An 18,731-nucleotide genomic window follows, 5' to 3' on the forward strand; every position below is an offset into this window, starting at 1 on the left:
AAAGAAAATACACAAATAAAAATTGAAACATTGAAAAAAGAAAAACAAGAGTAGATTGAATTCCCTGGCGGTCCAGTGGTTAGGACTCTGTGCTTTCACTGCTGAGGTCCCAGGTTCAGTCCCTGGTTAGGGAACTAAGATCCCACAGGCAGCGCAGCACAGCCAAAAGAAAACAAAAAATACAAGAGTAAACTATTTTGACCACCAGGGATCTGTTAGACCTAAAACAGTCCCTGTCTTTGGGGAATAAATGCATGACCTCTATAGCGTGCCTGGAAAATAGGAGGTTCTCAATAAATAACAAAGGCTAATAGTCACTGAGTACTCACCACGGGCTAGGCGCTGTTTTAAGAGCTTAATAGGCAAAGAAAGACAAATATCATATGATATCACTTATATGTGGAATCTAAAAATAAATGGTACAAGTGAACCTACAAAACAGAAACTGAGTCACAGATGTAGAAAACAAACTTATGGTTACCAAGGGGGAAAGAAGGGGGAGGGACAAATTGGAAGATTGGAATTGACATGTACACACTACTATATATAAAATAGATAACTAATAAGAACCTACTGTATAGCACAGGGAACTCTATTCAATACTCTGTAATGTGGGAATAGAATCTAAAAAAGAGTTGATATATGCATATGTATAACTGACTCACTTTGCTGTACACCTGAAACTAACACAACATTGTAAATCAACTATACTCCAGTAAAAAAATGAAAAAAAAAGCTTAATAGGTAGTGTCTCACTGCATCCTAGCGATCACATTCTTACTAGCTTTCCTTTTATAGGAGAGAAGAATGCAGACTGGAGAGGGTAAAATAACTTCCTCGAAGCTGAATAGCTGGGTGTGGTATATAGTAAACAGTGGACATAATCATTAGTACTAATCTCTGAAACAACCCTTGCACTCCACGTCACTGCCCTCACTATTGCCATCCCTTAGTTACGTGTAGGGGTCAACTCTGGCGACAGATGCAGAAGGGCTGTCTTTCCCCACCCACCCCCAGACTCAAACAAGCGTGGACCTCCCCGTAATGTACAAAGTAAAATATAAAGCTCCATGCTGGGGCTTCACGCAGATGATACATCCCAGGAGACTAACCAAGAAAAACACATGATCCCATGCACATCCATTACCTCCAACCTGTCAACGATATTAAGATGAATGTTTCCTAGAATGTCCCATGGAATCTCTCTTGCTAAATCCCCAATACCCACTTCTATTCTGTGCCCTGTGCCCATGTGGACAGAAACAGAAACATCCTGATTGATGTTTTCCAGTCAAGTCCAAACTTTTATCAATAGTTGAATGCCAGCACCAGAAACCATGAGAGGAACCGTGGCATTTAATCCTCACAATAATTCTCTGAAGTAGGTAATAGTATTCCCATTTCACAGATGAGGAAAGAGAGCCTGGGAGAGGTGACATGTCTTGGTCACAGTCACAGAACTGGTAACTGTTAACAGCTGGATTTGCATTCCGAGTCTGACTTCAAATTGAGGGTCTTTTCTGGGTTCCAAGTTGCCGCATGTGAATTTTGTTTTCTAATCCTATGAGTCTCAAATCTACTCGTGTCAAGACTCTCCACTATGAAGCAGGGGCACATGCATTAAACTCCTGAGAAGAACATCCACAGCCATAGCTACGAAGCCTCCTAGCAGCGATTCTTAGGGCTGGTCCCTGGGCCGGCAGCATCAGCATCACCTGGGAGCTGCTTAGGGAGGCAGGATCTCAGGCCCCACCTACTGAATCAGAAACTTGGGTGTTGGAGTCCAAGCACCTGGGTTTAAACAAGCTCTCCCAGTGACTATGATGCCCATTCAAGTTTGAGAACCGCAGCATCAAGCATCATTATCAAGAGGGCAAGCTTTGGAGCTGGAGCAAGAGACCTCTGGGCCCAGCTCTTGCTCTGCCCCTTCCCATTATGTAAATGAGATGGCGGGAAGACGATATAAGACAGGGACCCAGTGTGAGAGAGCGGGAGGGAGATGGGAAAGAATGTTGTCCCCACCTGGGAGAGATCCCTCGTTGGGGACCAGGAAAATCAAAAATAAAGAAGACATAGCACCTGCCATCAAGATGCTCAGCCTCTTGTGGAGACAAACATAAAAATGCATGTATAATAGATCACAAGATACTGTGCCACATGTGGGACAGAAGCAGATGCAGGCCTGTGGGAGCCCAGCCAGGAGGCTAAGGAACGGAAAGGGGAGGGCTTTCCCAAGTCCACTTTCGAGAGCAGAGCAAAGCCAAGGTTCACACTCCAAGTGCAAGTCTCTTTCTCCTCCATTCCTGATGGAGTTATTCCTAACAGTGTCACTCACATTTCCCACATTCAGACCCTTCCCAACTCATCACCTCATGGACTATTGATTTTTCCCTGCTGTCACTAAGACCTGCAGCAATAGTTAACTCCAGAGGACACGGTACAGGTGGCTGTCATTTCTCACATCCCAGCAGGCCACTCCTCAAGGAGACGGCCTCCCTGTTCTATTCCATGCACAGGGAGGCCCCTGTGCCAGCCTTCCTGACCAGGCACACCTGAGGTCACAGCTCGTGCCGGGCGGCCACAGCTACTGGTCTTCTCTCGACTTCTCTGCAGCTGCCCTGGGTGTCTGCTCCCTCTGGACCCCTGTAGAGAGTGTCCTCCCAAAAGAGTTCACAAGCTTAGAGCTTTACAGAGGGTGCCAAGTGCTTTCAGAGGATGCATGCAATAGGGTGGTGTCCCGCCATCTTTCTGTGGTTGTCCACAAGGAGCTCCTATGCAGGAGATGCTCCATAAACATTGCTGAAGGGAGGGGAGTACAAAGGGGGGAAGGAGGAAGAATAGTCAGGACCCAGCGGGACGCACCAGGATGCTGTGAGATTGTACTACTCCCAGTGCCTGGCATAGACTGGATCCTGAAATAGATGATAAAAGAAACTTTTAACAGAGGGATAAGAATGGAAGAAGAGAGAGAAGACAGAACAAGCAGGGGAGAGACAGAGAGAGAGTGGAGGGGATGGTGGACTCAGGAGTTGCTCTGCCCACTGCAGCTAGAGTAGAACAGCAAGGCAACCTGCTCTGCTCCACTCACTCGTCTGTTGAATATCCATCAAACTGCCAAATAATTTTGTTTTCATCTTTCAATATTTGTCAGGAACATAGATAGCTTATACACAGGGATTATAGCTTACCAGACATGCTTTCTGTCCTCAAAAAACTTAAAATCTAGTTGAAGAAAGAAAAAACCCAAGTAAAATTTAATATTAAATTTTTATAAGAAATTAATAACTATACACTGCTTTTTAACTATACTGAGTATGCTATTAGAGCCAGCAGTGCTGCCATAGGAGCTCAGAGGAGGGAAGGCCCAAGAGCCTTGGCAGGGCAGGATGCTGAGGGGGTAGGAGTGGGGTTGGACCTCCCCCAGCCAAGAGGGTCATGGGGGGGTTGAGCTTTTTATGGTTCGGAATAATGCCAAACACTGTCAATGTTTGCCTCGGGATCGCTTCAGGGAGATGCATCCTACCAAAGATTTTTTTTGTAAAAACAAAATAGAACACAGGAGATTCTTAGAACTAGTCAAGGACATCTTTCACAAAAAATGAATCCATAACACTCCTACACTGTTGGTGGGAATGTAAATTGGTGCAGCCACTATGGAGAACAGTATGGAGGTTCCTTAAAAAACTAAAAATAGAACTACTATACGACCCAGCCATCCCACTCCTGGGCATATACCCAGAAAAGACAAAAACTCTCATTCAGAAAGATACAGGCACCCCAATGTTCATCGCAGCACTGTTTACAATAGTCAAGGCATGGAAGCAACCTAAACGTCCATTGACAGATGAGTGGATAAAGAAGATGTGGTACATGTGTACATTAGAATATTGTATGTTCATAAAAAAGAATGAAATAATGCCATTTGCAGAAACTTGGATGGACCTAGAGATACTAAGTGAAGTAAGTCAGAGAAAGACAAATATCATATGATATCACTTATATGTGGCATCTAAAAAAAATGATAAAATGAACATTTACAAAATAGAAATAGACCCACAGACATAGAAAACAAACTTATGATTACCAAAGGGGAAGGAGGTGGAGGGATAAATTGGGAATTTGGGACTAGCAGATACAGACTACTATATATAAAATAGATAAACAACAAGGACCTACTGTATAGCACAGGGAACTATATTCACTATCTTATAATAACCTAAAATGGAAAAGGATCTGAAAGAGAATATATATAACTGAATCATTTTGCTGTACACCTGAATCATTATAAATCAACTATACTACAATTTAAAAAAGAACATTTCCATCACCCCCCCAGAAAGAGAATGAACCCACTTTTCACTTATTAAATATGAGTCTTGATCTGATTCCACCTTGGTGTGAATTTCATCTGCTTCAACGGAATATGGAGTTAGGAGATGTTCTCCAACGTTGAATCTATAGTGAAAGTGAAGAACCTATTCTCAGGGGGATTTGTGTGGGAGGTGTGCACACCCGTGTATCAGGTTCCTAATGTGCTGGGCACGCTCCAGGCCTTGCTGGGGGAGGGTGAGTCTGTGTATAGACCCAGACAGAGACTGCGGTGTGGCTCAAGGCTGTCTTACTCGAGGGATGCCCTCTTACCTGCGCTTCCCTGCACCTGTGCACCTTGCCTTCATCCACTCATCCATCCTCTCCCTCATGTTCATTCAACAGCACGTTTTTGTGTACAAGCCATGTTCCAGGCACTGCCTTACGTACCTGGTCTCCCTTTTAGGAGTTGGGGGCCTGGTGTAGAAGGTTTGAGAAACGGCGTTGTGCTCTGTTCTGGTGATACAAGTGTGAGTTCCACCAGGCAGGTGCTAGGTGATCAGAAGAGAGCTTTGGTGGCCACGTGGGGAGGAAGAAAAGCACCCATTGTTGAGGCCTGTCACTACCTCTTACTAAGACTGTGACATCCCAGTCCTTCCCTTTCCACCCCATCATATGCACTCCTGAATCACCTTCCTAACATGTGGCTCTGAGCATCCTTTATCCTCTGCCTTGCAAAGCTCCATGACACCTCGAGACTGACGCAGTCCTTCCAGCTTATCCTTCAGGTTCCGTACTCTCCAAGCTCACTGTGCATTTCCACACCTTAACTCCCATGGCTCCCTGATGCAAACCCTACCCTTCCCTCAGAGAGGTGGAGAGAAGAGGGTGAGCCCTGCCATCAGACAGGCTGGATGGGAAGCATGACACCAGTGACTCCCCCATGAGATTGACCTGGGCCTCTGTCAATCCATCTGCAAAACGAAAAGGCCAGTTTGTGGTCCCATCCAGCATAAACATCCCATCATAGTCCTAACACTGAGATAAAGATACTGTCCAACAAGAATTGCTAGGAAGTTTGGGTGAAATGATTTCTGTAAAGTACACAGTTCCCAACATGGAGTAGATAATGTTCAAAGAGCAGGAAGATGTGAAAGAATTTAGAAACTTTACCTCCATTTTCATTTCTTTCTGGTTTATATTGAAAATGAGCTTACTGACTCTTAAAAAGATCAATCATCTTCCCCCAAATGAGAGAATTTTATTCTAGTCTTTTCCTTTCAGGGGCAGAGCTTAAAGTGAGGTATGGAGCTGAGCCAGTTAATCTTGGAGGTTTGAGAGAGGGGGATGAAATCACCCGACCATTCCCCAAGGGTTTTGCTGCCGCATTCTGGACCAGTGGCAGGTGCCTGGGGAGACCCAGAGGGGCCCACGCACACCAGACTGAAGGATGTGATGAGGAATTAGTCTCCATGCCAGGAGCCTGACCCTGGAGACAGGACCAAGTTCCATCTCTATGGGACTGGAATAACACACCATCCAAACTCTGTTCCCATAGATAAGAGAACATGGGTGCACTCTGCCCGTTCCATCAGATCAAGTTCTCCCAGGCAGCGAGGGTGGGGGGAGTTTAATTTAGTACCCTTTAAAAATTATTAAACCTTTTAAATTATTAAGAAGTATTAAAAATTCAAAATAATTTAGAAATTGAACATCTTCATTTAAAATGAGCCTTAAATATTGAAAACCACAAACCTCTGGAGGCCAGCTTTGTTCAGTTCATACTCCACGCCCACCACGTAGACGGCTGCCTGTCCAAGCAGAAATAGAGAGGGAGACCTGCTTCACTCAGGCCCAGATGCAGAAAGGAGCAAGCGGGTGGGAAGGGCAGAAGGATGGCTGCCAAGCTACACACCATCCAGCTGCAGCTCGTTCACATGTGGCCGTGTGATGGATGCTGTTGACTAAAGGAAGCTGGGGAGCATCTTTGTAATTCCCTGGCAAGAGGCAGCTTGCTAACACATGGGCCTTGCTTGAGCACTGAGAGAACACATCAAATCTCCAGCAAGTTTGCAAGCAGCATCTTTCATTAATCACCCTGGGCTGTCAGGCTGCAAAGAGTGTTAACACAGGAGCCTTTTCAGAGTGCTTGTCAGCTGCCGGTGTCGAGATACTGTCTGCACTCCAGCCAGACAGAGCCGTGGAGTCCGGCACGCCTCCCCAGACCCCTCCTTCCAGCCTCCCTCTCCGCTTTCAGGCTCAGCTGAAATAACAACATCGTTCCCTGCTCTGCCACTGCTTCCTCTGCTAATCCATTTGGCTTGCATTGACACACAGAGGGCCCTGGGGTGCACCGTCCCAGAGGATATGACATATGAATGAGCACCATCGCTCTGGGGCCCCGCCAAGAGGAGTCAGCAGATAAACCGCTTCCAGACAGCCTTAAAATTAGGAGGAAGCTTCCAGATGCAGGGAACTCAGTGGGCTGAGTTGTTGCATCGGCTAGTAATTAATAAGGCCAATCCCGGTGCTCAGTTGCTTGCTGTGCCACTTTAGACACGTCACTTCTCTCTTCGAAGCTTTAGCTGCCTCTGCAAAGTGGGGAAATCCCACCAGCCGGAACTGAGCCTTGCTTGTGCCTGAACAGGCACTTTTCCCTTCAGATCCACCCTTTTTAGCTGTCCAAAGCCCACAGTCCCACCTCCAAGAATCTGAAACTTGGAACCACGAATTGGACATTACCTCCAACACGCTTTCAACGTCAGTGATCTTTGATTCTAAAAATCGGGTGAGGGGAAAAATAAATAAAACAAAAATAAAAGTCAGCTGAGGCCAAGGCCGGAAGGAGGATGAAATCCTAATTTAAAACCTGAAGTGTGTACATGTCAGTCCCAAACTCCCAATCTATCCCTCGCCCCCACTCTTCTCCCCTGGTAACCATAAGTTCATCCTCTAAGTCTGTGAGTCTATTGATTTGTTGTAAATAAGTTCATTTGCAACATATTTTTTTAGATTCCACGTATAAGCAGTATGTACATGTACATACTGCTGTATTTAAAATAGATTCGTTCTAACAAGGAACTACTGTATAGCACAGGGAACTCTGCTCAATATTATGTAACAATCTAAATGGAAAAAGAATTTGAGAAGGAATAGATATCTGTATATATACAGCTGAATCACTTTGCTGTACACATGAAACTAATCTAACATTGTTAGTCAACTGTACTCCAATATAAAATAAAAAGTTAAGGAAAAAACAAACCAACAAAAAAATGATCTCAGGTCATCCAATGGAAAAGTACAGGCATTGTGATAGGGCTGACATGCTGAAGGAAATGACAATGACTTTGAAATAACATAGACTAAGGTCAAGTGGTGGAAGCAGATTTAGAACTCAATTCATGTCTAATCTTCAACGTGATCCTGATATACGTCAATGGATTGAGAAATAAATCCTGGATGTATTGATGTGTCATGATAAAATGTGACAAAACAAAAACAAACAAACAAACAAACTAAAGCCCTGAAGCTCCTCCTAGGATCCCGGGAAGAGGGTGCCTTGTATTCAAAGTCCCTGGGCTAAGGCTTGCATCCTGCCTGCTCTGAGGTGCTGCTTTCTGTCCGTGGCCTGGCCTGCCCTGCCTGCATCAAGCTCCCTGTACACAGTCACAGAAACATCATTTCCATGTCACATGTCAGGAGCTGCAAGTCTGGGGAGTCTTTTGAGGCTTTAATCAAAGACCAAGATGTCAGGGAAGGGGCTGCGTGTGGAAAGTGTCAAAAGAGATCTCTCGGGACCCAGATAAATGATCTGCTCCTTCCTGACTGATTTACTGTTAATTTCTGCAGCATCTCAGGCAACTTGAAAGAGTGCCAAGAGCTAACCACAAAGCATCCCAGACGGCAGCTGCAAAATCCCTCCAAATCATGACTCTCCACTGCCTGCAGGCAAGGGCCCCAGGAGGCAACAAGGATCCGAGGGTCCAACAGGCTGGTGGCAATTCTCTTGCTTCCCGTGGGACTGGGCAAGTCATGGAGCCCTCTGAGTCCTCTGTTTCCTCGTCTATAAACTTGCGACAGGGAGAGCTACCCAACAGAATCACTTTGAGTATTAACGTGGTGAGCAGAGAGCAACAGTCTGAGCTGGAAGTGGGACGCAGTGGGCTGTGATCTCCTGGTGACTATTATCTCCTAGTTTAACTATTCTGTGCCCGGTGTCACAGCCACCAATGAGGCCTCATAAATATTTACACCTGGCGTGTGTTGTGATGCTCAATTAATTGCTCCTGTGACGTACTTTGAGAGCCTCAGAGGATAGGTGCCATGCAAAGGGATTATTAAAGGCACAAACAAGTAAGCTCACAGAAGCCGCATCCTTCTGAGTTTTCCATTGCCCCAGGGCTTTTCAGATCATTGCCCCAAATCTAGGGGAAATGTGCTTTCAAAATCACACTGTCCAAGGCGGGATGTGGCAGCCAGGAGAAGACCTCGTTGGTCTTTCCAGATAACTTACCACCGAAGAAATGCAAACGGCCCAAAACCATTTGAAATAAATAATAGTTAATCTAACTAGGCATCAGGGAAGTGAAAGAGATAAAATAAGGAAGCAAGTAGGAAAAGTTGTTTTAAATGATCGTGGATTTAATGGTGGTAAGATATGTTGAGATGGTCACTTCACACTCTGTAGATAAGAATATAAATTCATTCAACCCATCCAGAAGGCACCTGCGTGATATGAAACAAGGGGCCTAGGAGACCCACATTATCATTATCAGACACCTTCATCGCAGTTGCACTTGATGGAGTCTCTCCGTGGAAACACTCAGAGATCAGATTAAAAAGGATATCATGTTGCAGCAAGGGCACACACTGCAACATGATTTACAATTGTAAAAATGAGCAGGAACCTAATTTCCCTCTCCAAAAATCACACAGCTGATAAATACCATGTTTTCGAGTAACAAAGATCTACAATGCATTTTTAACATCAGGAGCCTATACATTCTTTTATATTATTTTTAGACATCTGTATATTGAAATGCATGAAGACATCTTCATATACGCATGCACATATGTGTCTGAGACTCGCCAAAATATCACCTGTGGTGTTGACTGTTATCTTCTTCTCCATGCATTTTTCTATTTTCTATGTTCTCTGTAATGAGATGTTCCTTTCGGTCTAGAACAGCACAAACATAAAGGAAGTGTCCCATAAGTTGATTTGTGATCTGCGTTTGATGACTACCCACTCCTCTGGGGAGGATGGTGAATCGCTTGCAGCTGACACTTACCTTGGTTCTCTTTTCTGCCCTAGGTCATGGCCTCGAATCCATAGTGTCACAGGTGAGTCAGGGCCCCCCAGACACCTAAGCAGTGGGAATGTTAGCAGGAGTCTGTTACTCTTCTTTCCATTCTTTTGTTTTTCTTTGGATAAAACTATTGACTGGTTCAAGGTGACACTGGTGACTTAGGGCCTTTCCCTCTGGTGGCTCCCAGGCTGGAAGTGTGTGACATCCACAGCTTTGGAGGCTGGCAGACGGCGCGGGAATCCTGGCTCTCCATTTCTTAGCTGTGTAGCCTTGGATGAAGCACAGATCCCTGTGGGCTTGAGTTCCTTCAACTGCAAAATGGGTATAAGTCTGCCTGAATGCCAGTATTGCGGCTACTCATTAGTGTTTGTTCAACTAAACTGTACATAATGGGCTCCCCCCAAAATATGTGTTGAGTGAGTGAATGGGTCAGAAAACACGTTTTATGCTTCTCCTGCATCTCTTTTCAGAGCCCAGTTCCTGTTACTAGACACAGAGTAAGACGCCATTAAAGTTTGAATAAAGTATATACTTACTTTATAAATTAAAGTAAAATAAAGTATACTCATCTTGGAGTATTATTATATCAAGGAAAGTCCCATAGGACTAACTAGAAAACTGGTGGCTAGAAATAATGACTGGAATGAGACATAAAAAAAGAGAAATAGGGAGCTCCCTGACAGTCCAGTGGTTAAGACACTGTGCTTTCACTGCCACGGGCCTGGGTTCGATCCCTGGTGAGGGAATTAGGATCCCACAAGCTGTGTGGCACATAATAAAAGAGAGATAAATAAAAGAGAGAGAGAAATACAGGAAGTGTGCAAAGAAGCAATAGATGCATGGGGAGTGATGTCATCCGCAAATCAATTCACAGGATTCATTATAGCACATGTTGGAGGATATAAGCAGCACCCAGCCACCCAGCGTGGCTTGCACAGCAGGGAGGAGAAGGAGGAAAAAGCAAAATCAATGCTGCAAGTAGGAATATAAATAAGAAACAAATGAGCACCCAGCTCTAATCCCTCTTGCAGAACGTGTTTTTCTTCTGAAGCTTCTCAGGTTCTAAGAAAGGTTACATTCTCTCAAGGTAGGTGTTTCCAAACTGTACTGAGTCCTTGGTGTCAAAAGTAGCCCCCCTCCAACTACTTGTCACCTCTCAGCCCTTCCTACCATTCACTTAAAGTCTTGGGGGGACTGTAGAGAATTCTAAAGGGGATGGTGCTTGGAAATGAGGTTGCTAACCTGATTCGGTGACTGGTGAATTATAAATGTGACCTGTACCCCTCCCCCTTTGGGCTCGTTCTCCACCTGCCTTAAGGTAGAAAAAAAACTGACAGGTGGGATTCCATTCCATTAACAACATTCTAGAGACACAAGCAGGGAAAAGAAAACAAATCAAAACCCCCCAAAAGTCAACTGAGATAAAGCTGCCCAGACCTGCCCATAGGCACTCAGATCTGTACCCTGACAAAAATACTTAGCAAACCACACCACCCCAGCCTATGCAAGCTTAGGCACCAATGCCAGTATCTACTACACTACAATAAAACTGATATAATTAAAGATGCACATGATGGTTTACATAAGAGACTGCTCATCGTGGTGCTATTTATAACATTCCCAGATACTTTAAAGTTGTTTGCAATTTTTTACCATGGGATTTGTTGAAAATGTGGTAGGGCATCTATATGAAAGAATACTACATAGCCATTAAAAATGATGATGTTGAAGCATATTCAATGACGGGTATGTTATAGCATGCTATTATATGAAAGGGCAGGCAAGAAAACAGTGTGCATACATTTTGATCACATATACATAGATTATATCATGTGTGTATGTGTTGTTAGTGATTTTCTGTAATCAAATATTTATAGTAGTTATCTTGGTATGGGGACGTTATAGTGATTTTTATTCTCCTCTTTTTTGCTTACCTGTATCTTATAATTTTTCTACAGCAGCATTTTTTTGTATACTAAAAACAATCTATCAAAAAAAAAAATTCTCGGGGCTTCCCTGGTGGCGCAGTGGTTGAGAGTCCACCTGCCGATGCAGGGGACACAGGTTCGTGCCCCGGTCGGGAAGGATCCCACATGCCGTGGAGCGGCTGGGCCCTTGAGCCATGGCCGCTGAGCCTGCACGTCCGGAGCCTGTGCTCCGCAACGGGAGAGGCCACAGCAGTGAGAGGCCCGCGTACCGCAAAAAAAAAAAAAAAAAAAAATTCTCTAGGCCTGGAGAAGACAAACACATATTCAAACTTGGACAATCTGTCTGTCAATACCAACATCTTCTATGAAGTTGATATATAGAGAACAGGGTCATGTTTTTCCATAAAATAAACTCGGGAGATTTTCTTCTTCCACTTAATAAAAAATGAAATCGAGAGGATAGCCCTATTTAGAAAGTGAGGCTTTCTGTCTTAAGTTACCACACACAATAAAAACTGATAAAGATGTATATTGGTTGACTCAGACAGACAAGAAATTTCATTTTGTCCAGGAACACTTGTTTTGTTTTTTCCTAAGGAAATCAATCTTTTTTTTTTAATTTATTTATTTATTTTTGGCTGTGTTGTGCCTTTGTTGCAGCGCACCAGCTTTCTCTAGTTGCGGCGAGCGGGGACTACTCTTCGTTGCGGTGCACGGGCTTCTCATTTCTGTGGCTTCTCTTGTTGTGGAGCACAGGCTCTAGGCATGCAGCTTCAGTAGTTGCGGCGCATGGGCTCAGTAGTTGTGGCTCGCGGGCTCTAGAGTGCAGGCTCAGTAGTTGTGGCACAGGGGCTTCATTGCTCTGCAGCATGTGGGATCTTCCCGGGCCAGGGCTCGAACCCATGTCCCCTGCACTGGCAGGCGGATTCTCAACCACTGTGCCAACAGGGAAGTCCAGGAAATCAATCTTAAACGTTGGTTTTTCCCACTTCTAAAAGAAAAATTAATACAAATTTTAGGACTAGAGGGAGGAAAGGCGGGTATGGAATATGTGAGCATCCAGTGCCTCCTTCTGGCCATTTCTAGATAATTCAGTACCTGTGTTAATTTATCAGAGGCTGGTTCTCTCCAAGATGTTGAGGAAATTGGTGAACCGAAACAAATTGAAACGCTAACAGTTGAATTGCAGGGAAAAGATGTCCACCCAGTTCTTATAAGCACAAGCCAGTACTCAAATCATCTAAGGTTGATACGCCCAAGGATTTACAATGGCTTCACAATTCATCATGTATCAGAATGACAGCAGTGAAAAATGTGTATCATCAAGCCCATGCCAGGGTTTATGCTTTGGTAGAGCTATAGTGAGGCCAGAGAATCCTTACCTTTAACACGATAATTCTAATTCAGGTAGTTCTAGGACAGTCTTTTGAGAATCATTCCTGAAGCAAAAACATATATAGATAGGTGGATGAAAACTATCAAAGCTGTCTCCACCAAGAGGCAGCTGCCTTAACTATCACCGTTCATTCATCCATCCATCCATTCATTCAACCAATTGTGGTAGTTTCTTAATGTGACAGACACTCTAACCAGCTTTGGCCACAAGTTTTTAAAAAAGGAAATAAAAATGAAAATTTCTGGGGACTCAGCTAGTATGAGATTCTAAAACTGTGCTCTACAGATGAGGAAACTAAGAACTAGAAAAGGGAAGTGAATTTCCAAGAGCCATCTAGTGAGAACATTAAGCCTGTTCTCACAACTCCCAATACATGTTTCCCATGTAACTGAGTTTAGACTATTTGTGACTCGGAATTCACAGTTTATAATCTTCAGATCAAGAGACTGTGGTTCAGTGAATAAAACCAAAATTCCCAGAAGTGCTAGATGACTGAGCTGATAGATACATAGGTAGACAGATAGATAGACAGACAGATAGATGATAGATGACAAAGTCAATATATAATAGATATATAACATACATACATTATATGTGTATATATATATTCTATATCTCTATTTCTGTCTCTTTCTTTCCCTTCCTACTTCCCTCTTTTCTTCCCTTTTTCTTCTCTGCTCCCCTTGACTATACAAGTCATAGTCAAGGCTTATTGGACATCATAATCCTTTACTCAGAGACAGTGAAAATAACTCTAGGCAAATTCCTTCCTGCCTTTCCCTATAACCATGGATCGATGCCAAGCTGAAGATGTTCTAAAGTTTGGGAACTGCCAGGGTAAAGAGTATAAACTATCCTACTCCACCATAGTGAGAGGAAGATCAGGCCAATGCCCTCCATCCCCAAATACTTTCAAGTTTTTAAAAGATAAAAATGGAGAAAGGCAGCATCTTGTAGAGGAAAGAACCAAGGGCTGTAAGTGTGGAGCTCGGAGTTTGTATACTGGTTCTCTCATGATACCAGCGAGCCCTAGGATCTGTGAATGAGAGAAAATGAAAAGAAACTAACATATATGGAGTCTCTACTTTGTGCCAGACCTTTTATAAACTTATCTAATTTAGTTGTAAGGTACAGATTTTATTATCCTCGCTGTATAGATCAGCTAAATGAAGCCCAAGTGAAGTTAGGGAACTCGTAAAGACACCAGTAGTGTAGAACTCAGATCCATCATAGCACACATGTTAAGTTAGGCACCAAATATTGTCAGCCTCGGTTTTCTCAGTCATTGAATCCCAGAGCTTCACGGCTAGAAGGGACCTCAGCTAGAAGAACCCTTCTGAAGAACTGACTGGTGCTCGTCAACACAGTTGAATGTTGGAAAAGGCACATACTTTGTTTGAAAATGGGCACTAAATAATGAACAAGATATAGATCTGAAGATCTAAAGATCTGGATTGAGTGAAAAAGATTTGGCCATGAAGTTGAACTTGAAAAGACATGAAACACAGAACACAGCAATTCCTTAGTGGCGCACTGAGCCAGGGAGTTATTTATATACGCTTCTCAACAGCTATTTGGGGTAGATACTCTTATTCCCACCCGGCTTACAAGCTTGCCTGAGGTCACATGGCCAGAAAGTGAAACGGCCAGGATTTGAACCTAGAACTTCTCATTCAGCTTCTGTGAAACATGTGTCCGTGCCTTTGATCAGAGGCTCTGCTACGTTATTGGTGAGCACCAAGACTGATTAAAAAAAAAAACATTTAAGGCTGCAAGACACTTTAAAAAAGAAATCGTGGGGCTGAAACATGACAAATGTTTATGTATAGTTTTTTATGTAAGTCAAGACCAGAGGCAAGCAGTCTAAGGCTGTTTGGCAGCTCTTCTCCTCAGGGTCCTCAGAGACCCTGCCCCTCCTGCATCCCTCCCCGCCTCGAGTTGGCCTCCATACCATCGCCTAAAATAGTGATGTCTGTGCTCTGGGCTGCAGGAGGGATGAAGGGAAGGAGAAGAAGGAATGAGTGGTGCACAATAATTCCCTCAAGAAAGTTTCCTGGAAATGGTGAGTTGATTTTCCACCTCTTCCATCAACCAAACTTGAACTCATGCCCACATGAAGATTAGGACAGGTAATAAGGACTTACTCAAGGTGGCCATGTACCCAGCCAACCAGGAGGAGGTCTAGTACAGAGAAGCAAGGGAAAATGGATATGCGGAGACACAATGGTCTCTGCTCTGGAGCACTTAGTCACGGGAAGTTGCGATTCACTGGCCTCTTGTTTTTTTCTACATATTTATAAGTCCAGCTGGCAGCCTCTGGAATTGGAGGCAACCCTAACCCTCACCATTCCTCTCTCCCCCTGTGCCTCTCCCTCTGGTTTCATGACTGAAATGAAAGCAGAAGCTGGTTTCACTTGGGGAACCTGTCTGGTTTAGAAATACAATCATCTGAAAGGCCTGTTAACTCATTTCCCTTCCTAGAGAAACAGAAAGTTCTAGAACTCTGCAGGCTTCCCTTCTTCTCACACCATTCTCTTCATGGGACTAGTTCGGGATTTTCTTCACCCTTGCCTATCCCATGGCAATAGCACTTGGGTACTCAGCCAGCTACCCTGCCCCTTTAAAGGTACTAAATGGGGACATAGACAAGGCACCAGCCTTGCACCTCCAGGGGCTTAAGTTCATGGAAGTGTTTATAAGTGAAAATAACCTGAGAGTCTCTCTTCCTCACTTTATTTAACTCACATGGCTCACCTTCCACTGGACAAGAGTGGGAGCTTCTATGTCACTAATTCTCAGACTTCTGAGACCAGAATAAATATCACCATAGGAGCTTGTGTAAAAAGCAATTGATTTGTTCCGGAGCCCACATTTTCTTTCTTTCTTTTTTATAAAGCACCCAAGATGCCGATGGTCAGGGGACCTAAATTTGATGGACATTGGTTGTACACCTTTGTCACACCTCTGCAGGCATGAGGTGTCCATGTTCATGACTAAAGTCTGGGGTAATTGCCTCTGCCAGTCAGGAAACCCCCTGAGCTTTACATGACACATATTCATCTTCACTTCCCTCTTAAAAATAACTGCTAGGGAAATGTTGTCTTTTGTAAAAAGATGTTTCCTTTGAGGGTCACGCAGAAATCAGTTGTTCTCTGTGGCTGTTTGGTTCCAGAGGGCGATGAGGGACCCTCCACTGTCACAGCATCACCATCACTCTTCCAGGATGGTGATGTGGAAAGCTACTAAGCAGCTTCCCTCATCTTTCTAAAAAACGGCTCTCTCTGAGAAGCCAATCTATCCTTCAGTTCCAGGAAGACTCAAAGACTGGGAAGAATTTGGGGGACTGTTACTATGGTGAGGATCTGGGCCCAGCAAGAGGGAGCACCAATCTCAAGTTCCCTCAGCAAGGGAGGGGATCAGGTTCTACTGAAAGTTCTGTCGCTGGTTCCAAGCTCTGGGTGTTTCCACAGCCGACTGTTCATTTATTGTCACTTACCATACACAGGGTTACAGGAGTGATCAAGAGCCTGGAATCTCACCACTGTCTCGCGCAAGACAGGCACCACCGTCTGTAACTGTGTGATATATTCATTGGCTTGCCTTGTTCTTACATGCTAAGGAGAAGCTGAGCAGGGTGTATTAATCAAGGAGGACTAACATCTATAATGCATAAACTACAAATGTTAGTAGTTTAATAAAATAAAGGTTTATTTCTTGCTCACATCACAATCCAATGTAAATTGAAGGAGGTCTTTTTCCAAACATTCATTTGGGATTCACTCTCCTTTTACCCAGTGGCTTCCATCATCCCTGAGGGCCTTGGGGTCCTCTGCCTCTGGCCAGCCACTGAGGCAGGAATGAGAGGTGGAGAGTCAAGCGGACCAGCCTGGAGTGGAATCCATCACACCTGCCTCATCCCAGTGTCCATAGCTCCATGCCAAGACCGCCCAGTGCAAGGGATGCCAGGAATTGTGCGCCAGCCGAACGTCCACAGGAAGAGGAAAGGGGGTTTGGTGAGCACACAGCATTCTCACCACTGCCAGGCACCTGAGCTAGCGATGACCGGGGCTGGAAGGTGCTCTTTAATGTTTAGCTGAGATTAGTAGTCAGGGAGGGTCTTCCAGAGGAGATGACATTTCAGACACAGTATGATGGGTGAAAAGTACCCAGGCCCCAGCAGAGCTGAGGAAGAGAACTTTCTGGACTCAGGGACACATGCGACATCTCTGAGGTAGATGTACTGGGTGAACTTAAAAAGAGGCTGATATGGTTAGAGCTCAGAGGAGGAAGAAACTAGAAAGAGATGAGATCAGAGACAGGCCAGGCGGCAGGCTGTGCTGGCCTCTGGGAGCAACGGCAGGGAATCTGGACTATGTTTCATGGGCCATGAATGACACGTGCTGATTTACAGTTTTAAAACTATGCTTTTAGAATTACATTTGCAGAACTCTGCATTGTTCATAACACAGGTAGGTACTGAGGGAGATAGAGATAAAAGATAATTCCTTCCCTATAGAAGGGCAGTGGACTTAAACAACAAAGAAGTAATCAGACGCTGCTTCTTTTTATTTGCCTAACGGTGAGTAAAACAGAAAATGACGGCTGTTAACTGATTCAGTGAGATTACAGTGACCTGTAGTGGTCAGAAAAGGAAGCCCCAGGAGGATCTCAAAGTTTACCGAGCATTTTGGGAAACAAAATGGAGGAGACAGGGACTCCAGGTGGAATCAACACGAGCAAAGACCCAGAAGTGGCACGCAGCATATTTGGGGAATCCAGGAGGGTCTCAGACTGCAATGCTGCTGAAATAAGAGATCCTCACAGCTCTCCATGAGAATGTGGGTATAATGACTAAGTTCAATGAAGCCAATATCCTAAAATGAAATGATATTGAACCCTGAATTAGACAGTGGAGCTGCTTTCCTAGATCACAAGTGCCAGAGCGGATCCCCAGTAAGTCTGTGCTCATTTGTGCCTGCCAGACCAGCTGGTGTTTAATGGGTGACATTATTAATTTAACTCAATTCATGAGAGAGTACAAATTGCTAAAAGGCTGGAAAACCTGTAGGTTTCTCTGCCAGGGATCTCACTATGGGTGTAATTGTGCTGGGACAGGGAGATGTTATTAGTGCCCCCCGGGGTAGTGTTTGCTGCTGGTCCTACCACCAGAATAGACTGTAACTGGTGGCAGGTGCAGACAGGATTCTCCTCCTCCTGGCTCATTATCTCAAGGAGATTAGCTCTGGCTTAACATTTCCCCCATGCACTGGTCCTAGGCAAATTCCATAGAACTGTGTTTCCACTGAGCCAAAGTTTCATTAATTTATACATTACACCCTACAGAAGACTTTGGCATGCTGGCACAAATTCACAGCTATTAATTTTGTATTTTGGTATGGGAAGAGAATTCAGGGTGAAAGGACAAAATTTAAGAACATGATGAAGCCAGACCAAAAGGTAGAAATACACATCATACCATGGTCCTCTGCACTATTTGGACGCAGGCTAGAAATTTGCCCTGAGAGTCTTAACAGCTAAAGGAGGAAGGGAAATGTGATCTCTTTTAAGATTGATGTTTTCCATTAAATCAAAGCAAAGAAGTGTGCAGCTTCTGGTCCTGAGACCTACTAGAAACTTCTCATATATGTGCTAATAAAGAGAACATGATAAGAACATTTTCTGCCTACAATGTTCCCAAATTCAGACTAACAGCATGAAATTGTACTGCAATTTAGGAAAATTAAGTGTATGAGGAAGAATGTGAGCAATTCTTTGGCGCTTTTGCAT

At 44.2% G+C, this 18,731-nt stretch overlaps 1 protein-coding gene across 3 annotated transcripts in view; it reads left to right on the plus strand.

The window, feature by feature from the left end:
- Nucleotides 1-18,731, plus strand: part of CLNK (cytokine dependent hematopoietic cell linker) — a 187,515-nt gene that overhangs the window by 81,784 nt on the left and 87,000 nt on the right. For 2 of the 3 annotated variants that reach the window (XM_024741747.1, XM_024741746.1), the window contains exon 4: nucleotides 9,626-9,654. In XM_024741747.1, the coding sequence (XP_024597515.1) occupies nucleotides 9,626-9,654 (29 nt within the window). Of the gene's footprint in view, nucleotides 1-9,625; nucleotides 9,655-14,937; nucleotides 15,007-18,731 lie in introns of those variants that run through there. The other variant, XM_024741748.1, reaches the window with a different exon arrangement.

This window comes from Neophocaena asiaeorientalis, unplaced genomic scaffold (genome assembly GCF_003031525.2).
Source record: "Neophocaena asiaeorientalis asiaeorientalis breed wild unplaced genomic scaffold, Neophocaena_asiaeorientalis_V1.1 scaffold218, whole genome shotgun sequence".
Lineage (NCBI taxonomy): Eukaryota > Metazoa > Chordata > Mammalia > Artiodactyla > Phocoenidae > Neophocaena > Neophocaena asiaeorientalis.